The sequence below is a fragment of the Thunnus thynnus genome, chromosome 22 (assembly GCF_963924715.1).
Source record: "Thunnus thynnus chromosome 22, fThuThy2.1, whole genome shotgun sequence".
NCBI classification, from domain to species: Eukaryota; Metazoa; Chordata; class Actinopteri; order Scombriformes; family Scombridae; genus Thunnus; species Thunnus thynnus.
The window spans coordinates 23,268,393-23,280,676 of record NC_089538.1 but is presented as its reverse complement, the minus strand read 5'-3'; the positions used below and the strand labels follow the sequence as shown (position 1 = coordinate 23,280,676).

Below are 12,284 nucleotides of genomic sequence, written 5' to 3'. Positions count from 1 at the left end.
GTTGACCTAAAGTTAAAGGTTTACTGTCTAGTGTAAACAAAACAAGTAAAAGAGAGGAAAATATAAATTAAGGATACACACCTTTTTTGAAAAGCAACTGTGGTCTGTAAGATAAAGAATCCATCAACATGCTAGGGCTACGCTGGTTTCATTATCAATAAATATATCAATAATGACTATAAAATGTCAAAGGTTATGCCAAATCACAAATGACCAGGATCCAATTCTTCACATTTGAGGAATTTTATTTCATGATTTAAGATATGATCAAAAATGTTATGGATACTTACTTATGGATACTCTTAAGATGGACTAATTGATTAGTTCTTTTGGGAAAACAACATGCCATGGACCTCCACATGGAGGTCTGAAACTCTGTCGTGCTCCTTATGAGCACCAACACACCTGGAATAGGTTGTCCTAGCTATTCGTAAATCCATTAGTTTGTGTGTAAAGTCGTTCCTAAGTTATTAGTAACTACTAGCTAGTTTCACACTAGTGATTTATTAAATCAGGTTATGACTGTCTTAGCTAGATCATCTTCAGTCATTTGTAAATTGGTTGTTATGGATTATCTGTAGCCCTGTCCAATGACTCTTTGGTATCATTATCTCCAGAAAATACCTCCAAAAAAACAGTTTTAGGATGGCAAATAATATTTTCAACTTAAACGGCAATCCTTTGTAAATGTAGGTATGACTTTGATTTGTTTACATCTGCTTACAAATGTGTGTTTCAGAGTTAGTTTAGAATGAATATGTGATTATGCTAACCTAGCCAACATTTTTAGGTCATTTAGCAAAGCATTTTTGGCATAAAGTTTTGTAATTTCAGGGATTTTGTGTTATTTTTGTGAAATGTTTTACATGTTTACATCATTATTAAACAGCCTTTTGCATAAATATATACGTATACCACAGCATCTCTTTTACTCTTCACTCTAAATAGGACATATATTAGCAAGCTAATGTTCCACCTGGCAGTAACATCTATTAAGTAACATCTAATCTCTACTGTAAATAAGAACTAGATTCTGTGGTGACACCTGTTTTAATTTAGTGATTAGAAAATCTCCACTTAGTTAACACTTACATTATAACAAGGCTAACATACAAACAGCCATTGCAACCAGCTCCTGACGTCTTGTAACTCGCATCGACTTGAAATGTTTGATTTGATTTATTTGTTTAATTCTCAGTTGTCATGTCATCTATTGTTTCAGTGTCAAACTGTTTTGTGCTTTAATCATGAGATCTCAGCCTCTTCTGTTACTTTATATTAATAAAAGAAGACTGACGGATACCAGATGTTAAATGTTACTTAACATACCTCTAACTTTCCTCTCTCAGCTCGATCCCGCCCCTCTCCATCGGACTTTGATCTTCCAGAAGTTGATGGTTCTGCTGTGGATGACATCTGCAAGATTTTCTCTGCCACACTCGACCCCATCACTACCACCACCATCACAACAACCACAACCTCACCCATCACCAGGAAGGTATCTGTGCATAACATGAAATAAAACTTGTTTTTGTCCTCGGTGATGGGTCAGCTGCAGTTTTTCTGTCCCTGTGATTCATTAATTTCCTGTACTGTAATTATATATATTTTCTTCATTAAATTTGACGCACCTTTACTGCACTGTAACATTTATGCTTATTATTTTATGTCCTTTTATGTCTTATTTTATACTACTATAAAGGGATAGTTCAACCATTCAGGAAATAAACTTATTTGCTTTTTCTCGAAAACTTAGACGAGAAGATGGATACCACGGTCGTCTTGAGTATTGGAGCAGAAGTCAGGGTGTGGTTAGCTTAGCTTAGCATAAAGACTGGAAGCAAGTGGAAACAGCTATCCTGGATCTGTCCAAAGTAAAAAAAAATAAGTCTACCGACACCTCTAAAGTTCACTAACTAACATGTTTTATCTCAGTTGTTTAATCTGTACATCAACAGAAAACAGAAATATCAAAATTGTGATTTTAGGTGCAGTCACGTGTTGGAGCTATTTGGAGCAAAAAGACTTTGTGAAGTTGCTTGCTTAAGTCACAATTTAAGAAATAGTTAGAGAAGCTAACTCATACTAAAACCACAAATTGATTTTTTACACATCTGCTTGATCAAATAATGGAGAAATGTGTTAGTTGTAAATATTACGGGTGTTAAGATGCTTTTTAAAAAAACTTTGGATAGTTCCAGGCTAGCTATTTTCACTGCAGTCTGTATGCTAAGCTAGGCTAACCACATCCTGACATGGGATTGATTCTCACTCTCAGAAAAAAAGCACAAAAGTGTCTTTCTAAAAATGTTGTTCTGCTATTTTAACTGATTTTATTTTCTTCATTGTGTTTTTTAAGTGTTGCTCTAATGTGTGTCTTGCTTGTTTCACACGTAAAGCATAAAATGCTTTTGTGTTTGAGAGCTGCCTCATCTTATCTCTAATCTCTGATTTTTCAGCAGGTTGTGGTCACAACCAAAAAGCCAGTCGTCCAATCACCACCAAGGAAGCCAGAAACCAAAAACACTGGAACACCAATCAGGAAGCTGCCCGTCCCGGGAGGACCAATCACAAACACCCTCAACAACCCTGCTGCCAACATCCTGTACTATCTCCTGGTCAATAGCAGAAGACATGCAGCTGGTTCTCTCCCAGGGTTGAACAGTTTTATCTCTAAGCCAATAGGAGGGCTGCCTCTTGGAGGGGACAGTTCGACGTCACACAGCGACGAGTTAGGGGCAACGCTGCTGAAGAGAGCAGGGAGGACGTATGGGAACAGATGGAAAATAGGATCGTTTTCTTCAGAGGATTCGAGTGACGAATCTTGATGTTGTGATGATCTTGGTATTTTTAAATTCTGATTGTATCATTGTACGGTAGTTGGAAAAGGTTTGATATAACTTACAGTTTTGTGAATGTTTCTTCATGACAATTTAGTAGCATCCCTTGGTTACCATTAAAGTTAGTTTAACAGCCAAATAAGATGATAAATGTTGTATCTACCTGCATCGCTGCTGTGACATTATGAGCTAATGTATGGACTTCCCTTTAAAACATACATTCATGTACATTCCTCTAGTAATCTCAAAAAGAAGAATATTCATATATGTTAGTTTAGAGCTGTTAATTTAACTGCTGTCATAAACCACAACTGACGCAAGCAATCTTCCTTTTCAAAATCCTTATTTATTCTTTACAATACACAAGTAAAACAATTGCATTAATGTTCTGATTGTGTAAGAATTATTTGAAAAAGTATTTACATATAAATGACTTATCTGCTGCTTTAAAAAGTTAAACAAAAACAAACCTGAAAAATGTTACCTCTTCAATAAAAATAACATAACTCTTTTGTGTGTCTCTTGTTCAAAAATATTATAAAATACAATAATATAATTGTTGCATTGTTGTATTTAAATCAATATTTGGTCTAATATTTGACAAATAACCAGGTGTAACTAGAACATACATACAGTGCTACATAAACATTAGCTATATTTAGCCACTGCTAATGCTAAATGAATGAATGACATATTTTATAAGGATTTGTTTGTGTCAGTACTGTTGCGTTCATGCTGCTGTTGTTCTGATGGAGGAATGGAGGAAACTGGATGTTTGTCTTTTCTCTGATCCTTGGTAACACATTTGCCGTATTTACCTGGGAAAACATTAGAGGAATTATTACTTAAATTAGTATCTCAACAGTTAGCTCAACTGGTGTAAGTATAATTAGATAATGTGTATATATATAGACACAAATCCTTCAATTCATTACCTGTAACACATGTTCCTGGAATTTCTGTGTTTGTCCTTGATGCAGTTGGCATTTAGCATATTAGCATGTTCATGCAATTGGATAAGTATCGCATTAAATAGTGGTGCTCTTATGCATATTTTGGAATAAAAGAAAGTTTAGTTTGATGTATAAGTACCACAACAAAATGAGGACATTTTTCATGTGTGACAAATCATATTTTAAATGCCTGACTGGAATTTGAAAACAACTGAAGAAATTATACTTGTCTTTGATTTATCTGAATGGGGGTGCTAAAACATCTCTTAGTTTCTTTCCCCGTGTCATGAATTGTCAGACAACACTGATTCAATTTTAAAGAATCTATTTTAAGATTTTAAAGAAGCTATTTTTGAACCCTAGTTTGCCAAAAGGGTAAGTATTAACAATTAAGACAAAGACAGGGCCATCATCAATAATGGGGGTTGATGTGTTGCCTTGCTGAATTGTTGGTACTATGTAAAGACTTGTGTGCAGTTTGCGTACCCTCTCTTCCTCTAAGGTCTGGCAACACTGAGCTCCTCAGATCAGGGAAATGAATGTCCGATTTCCTTTTGGGCGCCGCAACACTGTCGCTGTTACCAAGGTTACAGCGGTCAGACAGGAAGGATCGCTCAGAGGTCACACTCCTCTCTGACGAAGCCTGAGGGGAGACAGAGAGATACACAATGGTAACTTGTCCATTTTTGTTGTATACGAGTGAAAAGTGGCTTGTGAGGAATAATGGATACAGCATGTTACCTGTGCAGTGAGTGATCCTGTAACATGGTTGGACTGAGACTGTTGGGTCAGTCTACTATAAATACCACCATGATGCCTTGGCTTGTCTACACTCCTGTAAAACACACACACACAAATGCATCCCACCATATATCAAATTAGACACCAGTTGATCAACAGAAACAAGGTTTGCAATGGATCCATTGGGATTATGGCGCTGAAGAGCAGAAACTTGACTTGAAACCAAGGTGACATACTGCTTCAACCTGAATCTAAATGAATCTCTTGTCAGATCAGAATTGGTGTATCACATTATGTGAACTCTAGTACCTAAGACTGTGAGTTCCAGGTTGAAATGTTGAGCCCAGACTGAGGTGATCACTGGCGGTGGGGCTTTTGGTGCCGATGGCAGAGATGGAAGGGATGAGGGGGTTGGAGGATGGAGGGAGGAGGAGAGGAGTGGAGGAGGGAGGTGGAGGAGGAGGAGGTGGAGAGGGAGGAAGTACGGTGCTTTCACTGAAATCAAACTCATGAATGTCTGCACTGTCCATGTTTGAGTGAAAGACAGAGCTTCTAGTTGAAGGTCTGTGGTCTAACGTCGCTGTGGACGTGATTGAAGTTGTATCTGCAATGGTGGATATATTTGTTGTGTCATTCCTTTCTGGATTGACACTTTTCTTGCTTGCCTCTGCAGGAAATGTCGTTTTCAGAGTCTTTGAGGTCATTGTAACTGACCTAGTGTGAATGCTAAAAGTCCCAAGCTTTGTTTTAGGTTCCCTGACCAAAGATTTGGAGTGAGGGGGTTTCAGGAATTTCATGTTGGGTTCAGCTTCACTGCTATTATTCTTTTGCTCGTTACTTGAACTTCTAGAAACCTTTGAGGCATGATTAATTGAAGACTTAGTTGTTGTACTGATGGACAAGGAAAGCGCTAAATCCTCTCTGTTCTCTTTATCTGAGACTTTTAATGTTTTCGGAATAGTAGACCCTACTGATGTGTTGGTTTTAGGGATTTCATTCAGTGTGGAGGTTGAGGTTGTTCTGGATTCTGTGATGATCTTAGATTTGGAAGTGCTCTGCTGATGGACGCTGGAGGGCTCAGAAGATTCAGGATCCTGCTTGTAATATCTGCCTGCAACATGGGATATCCGAATTTGATTTTCAGGTGTTTTGGTTGCTGGGCTCATCTTCAAGCATCCGTCCTTCTTGATGTTCTTGTTTGGAGTATTACAACTATCCTGCTGATTTTTGGTTGCATCCGATACTTCCGTATGTTCCCTGTCTGTTGGAAGGTTCAAAGGTTTGTTAGATACACATGTACTGTTATTTGTAGGTTTAGCAGTTGAAGTTGAGCTAGTTTTGGACAACTTTGCATTTGAGGTTCCTTTTGTTAGTGTCTCCATATGAACTGTGGACAACTGCGTTAAGAGATCCGTGTTCAGATTCTTTGAAAGGCTATTGGAGGAAGACGTGTTGTTTTTGGACATTTTTGTGCCAGAATTCGATGTAGTCTTAGTTGGCTTGGGGTTTGAGGACAGCGCCTTTGGGCAGTCAGAGGCCTTTCTTTGCTCTGTGTCCATGGTCAATCGATCTGTCTGATGCTCAGAGGTAGAAGTCATGTTGAGTGCCTTAAACATAGTTGGGGCAGTATGGTCATTGCTTGACACAGTTTTTAGTGTTATATTGGTGTCCGTACCATCAACAGATGATTCCAAATAAGCTTTTGGAGATGAACTCCCATTTGGATCATCAGTGGTCAAGCTTTTAGACATTTTGGGTACTTTTGTGTTTGTGTTGTTCCAACTCTTCCTAAACTCTTGACTTGACTCTGAGTTAGAAGATCTCCAAGGTTTTGATTTTACTATCATCATGTAATCAATTGACACAGCTTTGTTTGAGCAACTAGAATCTATGTCTTTTGTATCCATATTTTTCAAATGGCCCTCCCTTGGCTCTGGAGAAGTAACATTTCCATGTTTAGGTTTACCTGCCACTATGTTATTGTCCTTTAGATCTGTTGTATTCTTGGTAGCCTCTGATGAATTGGATTTTAGGGTTTTGGTTGATTTTGAAATCTCAAGTTCCTTCCTCAACTCTGCACCAGTGGCTTTTACCAATTTACTTTTCATGGTCACAGCTGTTTTTGCTGCATTATCAATAACCTTGGCTCCTAAAGTTTTGGATTGTTTGGTGGACATCAAGGGTTCTGAGGTGTTCCGAATTGTTTTAGACAGCTTTGAAGGTTGCTTTCCTTTTGTTTTCTCCATCTTTTCCTCTTCCTTCTTCTCTCTCTGCTCCTTTTCCTTCATGGCTTTCTCATTCAGGTCTTCCGATTGTTTCTTGTCTTTGCCTCTCCGGTTCCTCTCATCCTCTTCATCCCTTTCTCGTCTTGGGGCCTTGGTTATTTTGGGCAGGGTAGAGTTCTCTCTGTGGTCTTTCTGGATCTTAGCATTCAGCTCATCCAAAAACCTGCATAGATACATAGAAAGCAGAGATAGCAGCAAGTTAGTAACTTGATTTTGGAGGCTAATCAGCTGTCAAAAGGTTGATGGTTTGATTTTGTTTGATTTTGGGTATCACTACTGCTCAATACTGGAAAAGTTCCAATTAGCAAATCCTGGCTAACATACATTTCAACTTACTCTGAGGACTCTACCTTACTCGGAGACTAGTTAATGTTGCCTAAAATCCTGATGAAACTTAACAACTTGAGAGATACAATTAAGTTTGTTTGTAAAAATAAACCACACAAAATTTTGAAACTGCCTGCTGAACTGCAAACACACAGAGTTACCTGATTTGGAAAGAGTCATGTGTGAACAGAGGATGTTCTAGCAGTTCTGAACACTGAGCTCTTCTATCTGGATCCATCTGAAGACAGTCCTTATAGAGACGACACAGATAATATTACTGTCTACCTGAAAAACATCTGAACAAACCCACAGCTTGCGCCACCATTCAGGACAAGCAGCATAATATCGTAAAATAGGAGTAGCGCCATGCATAGACCACACACTGGTTTTTGATGCCAATGTGAAAGTGCCTTAAGCTGCAGTTACTCTGCTCTAAATAGGGATTTTCTACTTTTAAGAAGGGACAAAGTGGCAAATTTGAAGCTTCAAAACACACCCGAAGAAACATATTAGTGTCACAACATTATATTTTGTTTTTTATAGTCTCTGCGTGTATGCTTGTGTGTACCTGTGCTAGGTCCAGGGCAGTGGGTGTGATTGTAGGGAAGCGGTGCTCCAGTGGGATTTTGCCAGGACATTCTGGCAGTCTAACTCCAGAAAATACAGGATTCCTGTAGAATAACTCCTGGTGATGAGCTGTCAGGTTACCTACAATAGAGTACAGTAAAATAGAGTATGATTGACTGCAGGCATTATCCAGGGTTGAAATATACTGCAAAATCCTCTGCATGCTTTTGGGCAAAACACCTCCCATGTAACCTATATTTTTAACAGCCAATTTTCCCCTAAAAAGATGCTAGAATTGAACATCAATCAAAAATTTAAAACTAGATATGGCAGTAAAGGACGGTGCTCTTTTTTGTGAAGATGTAGAATATTTATCTACCATAAAGTATCAGCAAAAACTAAACAGGGGTAGTGTGTTTCTTAAGGGTAGTGTATCATAAATACAGCAATTTACACTAGATTTCTACTTTTTTAAAGACTACCATTACTTTGGAAAGCATGACATGACAAATTTCATAATGTTTTATTCTCTAGATTTATATGAATATTTAAAATGCCAGAAATAGCATTCACACATTTTTTTTGGAAGTCCCTCTGGCTTTTTGTGTGTCTGCACTTGTGAAACCACACCTAGACACATGTGAATGTGATGTTCTTACCAAAGAACCTGACGATGTGGTATATCTGGTCGAGGTCGGAGTCTCCGGGAAACAGAGGCTGGCCTGTTAACATCTCTATTAACAAACAACCTACAGCCCAAACATCTACTGGTCTGCACAGACACACAAACACACACCTGTCAACATCTTTATCAACAGACAACCTATACTAACACATCCTGAGGTCTACACACTAACACCTACTTGCCGTACTTGGTGTCTCCCACCAGTAGTTCAGGGGCCCTGTACCAGCGAGTGGCTACATAGTCGGTGTAGATGCCACCTTCAGCAGGTGACGCCATGGTGCGTGCGAATCCGAAGTCGCACAGCTTGACCACGCCCCCCTGAGAGATGAGGATGTTCTCTGGTTTGATGTCACGGTGGATGATCTGCAAGGTAGGAGGAATGAAAATACAGGAAAAATCCTACCTTTGCCAGCCATATTAGAGATCGTCAGCTCTTTTAACATCGTATTTCTGTAAGAATTTTTGTGTTTTTGTCTGTCCCAACAGGACTGAGAAGACAAATACAGTTTATTTTAGGGTGCAAAGAAATGGTTCTAAGACATAACTCCCTGTAAAACCACAACTTGGTTACAACTAGGTAGGATTTTTTTTGAAACTTTGGACAGAGCCAGGCTTGCTGTTTCCCATGGCTTTCAGTCATTATGCTAAGCTAATAGACTCCTGACTCCATGGTATTGATCCAAAATGTTTTAAAACTATTCTTTTTAAATCACAGTGTAACAGTGATGGAGAGTAACTAAGTACATTTACTCAAGAACTGTACTTAAGTACAATTTTGAGGTACTTGTCCTTTACTTGAGTATTTCCATTTGATGCTACTTTAAACCACTTGTAGTGATCATGGTTATAGTGATCAACCATTTGTATGGATCAAAAAGCTTAGGACAGAATCATTCCTGTACAAATGCTGTTTCAATAATTTGCTTATAGTAATCAAGTAGCCCGCTTAAATTGTTCATATTGGGTCTTTTCAACAGATGGAATTTTTTTTTGACCATGTTGCATATTTACACATCCCTACATTTTGCTGGTGGCAGAAGGCGGTGGCCCTCAGGATCTGGTACAGGTGCTGCCGGCTGGTGTTCAGGTCCAGTCCATTCGAGTTTTGCTCCAAATCATCAAGAAGTGTCCGCTCTACAAACTCAAACACCAGATACCAACGGCGGCGACGCTTCCACACCTCCAGAAGGTTCACCAGGTTATCGTGACGCAGTTGCTTGATGGTTAGAAAACGAGTGGAGAAATAAGTACATTTAAAGTTGGATGTGGTTTCTTATTTACTTATCTGCACAAAACAAACAGCAAAATTATGTCCTTAACCTCATGTAAAAGCATTTTTGTGTTTACGCCAATTGGCCACAGCCATGTGTGAACCTTGAAGCCAGTACTAAAGGCAGCAGAGATGGTTCCACAGAGCCCACAATCACACAAGTTCATCACTGCTTCAATAAAAGGACACAGATATATTTTGTATGGTGAAAGCCTTATTTTCACGGATCAAGTGCTTATAAATCAGACTATCTTTGTCCTGTTTCAGCATGCTGACACTCATTTCTATAAAATCCCTGAAATCCCCAACCATCTCCTTACAAATCAATGATTTCAGCACAACTTATTGCTCAGTTTGTTTTCCTTGAATATGATCTCAGCAGCTGATTTCTATTCCTCCAATGTTTCCTCTTACTCTAAGTTGCAAACTAAATGTGAGAATGACTCAGGATTGTTCTGGGTTGTGTTTGTCTTGTGATTGACAGGCTGCTTTTGTGTTGTGCTTCACTCAGGTTTCAGGCGACTTCGGTGACTCATTGACTGATTGACTGACTGACTGATTGGCTGATGGATTGATTAACAGGTACCCTGAGCAGCTTAATCTCCCTCAGGGCGATCTTCTTCACCGTCTTGTCATCGTCTGAGTCCATGAACTTCTTGATGGCGACAAGGCGGCCGGAGTCTCGATGACGGCACTTTAGCACGGTGCCGTAACTGCCTTCCCCGACCAGACCCAGAGACTCATAACGCTCCATTAGACTACACACTGAAAGGTGAGAAGAGAAGAGTCTAATCTGCTTGAAACAATTGAGACGCACTGATTCTTGTGTCTTGTTTTGCTTTTTGGATTAAATTACAGCAACACATCACTAATACAGTATCACTCAAAATATATTTAGCAATTATTGTCCAGCAAATATATCTGGACCCAAAATATAAGCTGAAGTTTTGACTTTTATAGTTCACATCAACACTGCTACATAATTTTTCACAAATCTACTGTAGATCTCCTGTAAATTTCAATTTATTTAACCTTCTTCCATCCAATACTGTCCACAGATGAGGAGAGACATTGAAACTGTGCATTGCACTGAAATTACATCTAATAAACTTACCAGAAATGAACTATCAACGTGTGAACTCTAACACTGTTTTAATTCTACAACTTAAGCCGATTTGATTTGATGATATCAGATTTGTTCTTTACAAACACAACTAGGTGGCAGACAGACTTAAACGTATTTTTTTACCAAAGACACCAGCCTGCTTTTATACAACCATAAACGAAACAGGCCACTGTTTATCATGTGTGGATAAACAATAAAGTAAGTCTCGTCTCCAGGTGCAACACAGATTATATATTAATGTATGTTTTTGTATTGTATTAAATTAAGCTGTGATTCTTGTTAGTCCTCACTTACTAATCTGCCCACAGATACAATCCCAAACAGTGTTATAAATAAAAGCTATTCTGAAATAAATTGTAAAGAGAAAAGGCGCAGTGACCTGATGTTCACAAAAAGTCCATTTATTAAGTAAAATTAATTGTACTTATTAATAAAAATGTAATAAAGGCTTTTAAATGGAACTCAAGTACAGTATTTTCTTCTTAATATAACTTTGAGCCCATAGCTCTCATGTTCAGAAAATACAATTAAAAATTAGCACTGAAATATAGTTGTTTCTGTTATATGCAGAATGATTTTTTATCAAAGGAAGTGATGACATATGACTTTTCATTGGTAGTTGTTTTTTCTAAAGAAATCGCATTATATTCCTTTGCTTGCAATTTTCCCTAATTCCCGCAATTTTACAGCAAAGAGAGCTGATAAAGCATCGCCAATTGTATCACAATTTTTGGGAAAATCCGCTGCAAAATCAAGATTTTTTTTAAAACAATTATCCTGGAGGGACTGACATGTTCATCTGACTGTTGTTTTCAGGCAGTCTTGAAAACTGTAAACTTATCCTTCCTACTAAAAGCCTACCAACCCTCTAACAGCAGAACATCTACACGGAGCGGTTAAACATAACGCAGCCTTCAGTCATATATAAACTACTTCAACTTTTACTAGAACTTTAAGGTAGAAAACAGCTCAGTGTTGAATATCAGAGAAATATTACAGAGATACAGAACAACAACAACATGTTAGATAATGTCCGCTGACGTGTAGCAGTTAGATTTTAACACACTGACCTTACAAGCTCCTTTATCTTCCGTTATCGACGTAAACACTGGAGTAACTTTATGTGCGTGTCGTCTCGCGGTCACCGGAGACGTTAACTTGACTCTGTGTGTCACCCGACACGTTGCCGTGGTAACGCCCCCCGCCACGCGCTCCTACTTTTATTCAAGCAGTTTACTTATGTATGTATTCAGATCCTTTACTAAAGTAAAAGTAACAATACAGCGATGTAAAAATACTCCATTACAAGTAAAAGTCGTGCATGAAAAATCCTACTACAGTAAAAGTACATTCACAGTATTACGGGCTTGATGTAGTTAAAGTATTGCAGTAAAAGTACATAAGTATTATGAGCTTGATGTAGTTAAAGTATTGCAGTAAAAGTACATCAGTATTATGAGCTTGATGTAGTTAAAGTATTGCAGTAAAAG

General features: G+C 38.3%; 1 protein-coding gene across 2 annotated transcripts; it reads right to left on the bottom strand.

Annotated features, from left to right (window-relative positions):
* Positions 1-3,479: 3,479 nt before the first annotated feature.
* LOC137174025 (uncharacterized) lies at positions 3,480-11,977 on the bottom strand. 2 transcript variants are annotated; one of them, XM_067579009.1, is made up of 11 exons: positions 11,865-11,977; positions 10,255-10,433; positions 9,420-9,614; positions 8,577-8,761; positions 8,373-8,485; positions 7,715-7,854; positions 7,308-7,396; positions 4,844-6,982; positions 4,535-4,628; positions 4,280-4,436; positions 3,480-3,658 (listed from the first exon to the last, which is right to left on the bottom strand). In XM_067579009.1, exons 2-11 carry the CDS (start codon positions 10,420-10,422, stop codon positions 3,537-3,539), a joined length of 3,402 nt encoding a protein of 1,133 aa, XP_067435110.1. In that variant the 5' UTR covers positions 10,423-10,433; positions 11,865-11,977; the 3' UTR covers positions 3,480-3,536. The 2 variants fall into 2 exon arrangements, with proteins under 2 accessions (XP_067435110.1, XP_067435111.1); XM_067579010.1 differs by having other exon boundaries at positions 8,586-8,761.
* Positions 11,978-12,284: the final 307 nt, after the last annotated feature.

What these genes read in the sequence shown, in the direction of transcription:
- LOC137174025 (XM_067579009.1), bottom strand. Translation starts at nt 10,422, where the DNA reads ATGGAGCGTTATGAGTCTCTGGGTCTGGTCGGGGAAGGCAGTTACGGC. An exon ending in CCTTCTGCCACCAGCAAAAT is followed by an intron (nt 8,762 to 9,419) that starts GTAGGGATGTGT and finishes CCTACCTTGCAG; the next exon opens with ATCATCCACCGTGACATCAA. An exon ending in CCACATCGTCAGGTTCTTTG is followed by an intron (nt 7,855 to 8,372) that starts GTAAGAACATCA and finishes ACTCTATTGTAG; the next exon opens with GTAACCTGACAGCTCATCAC.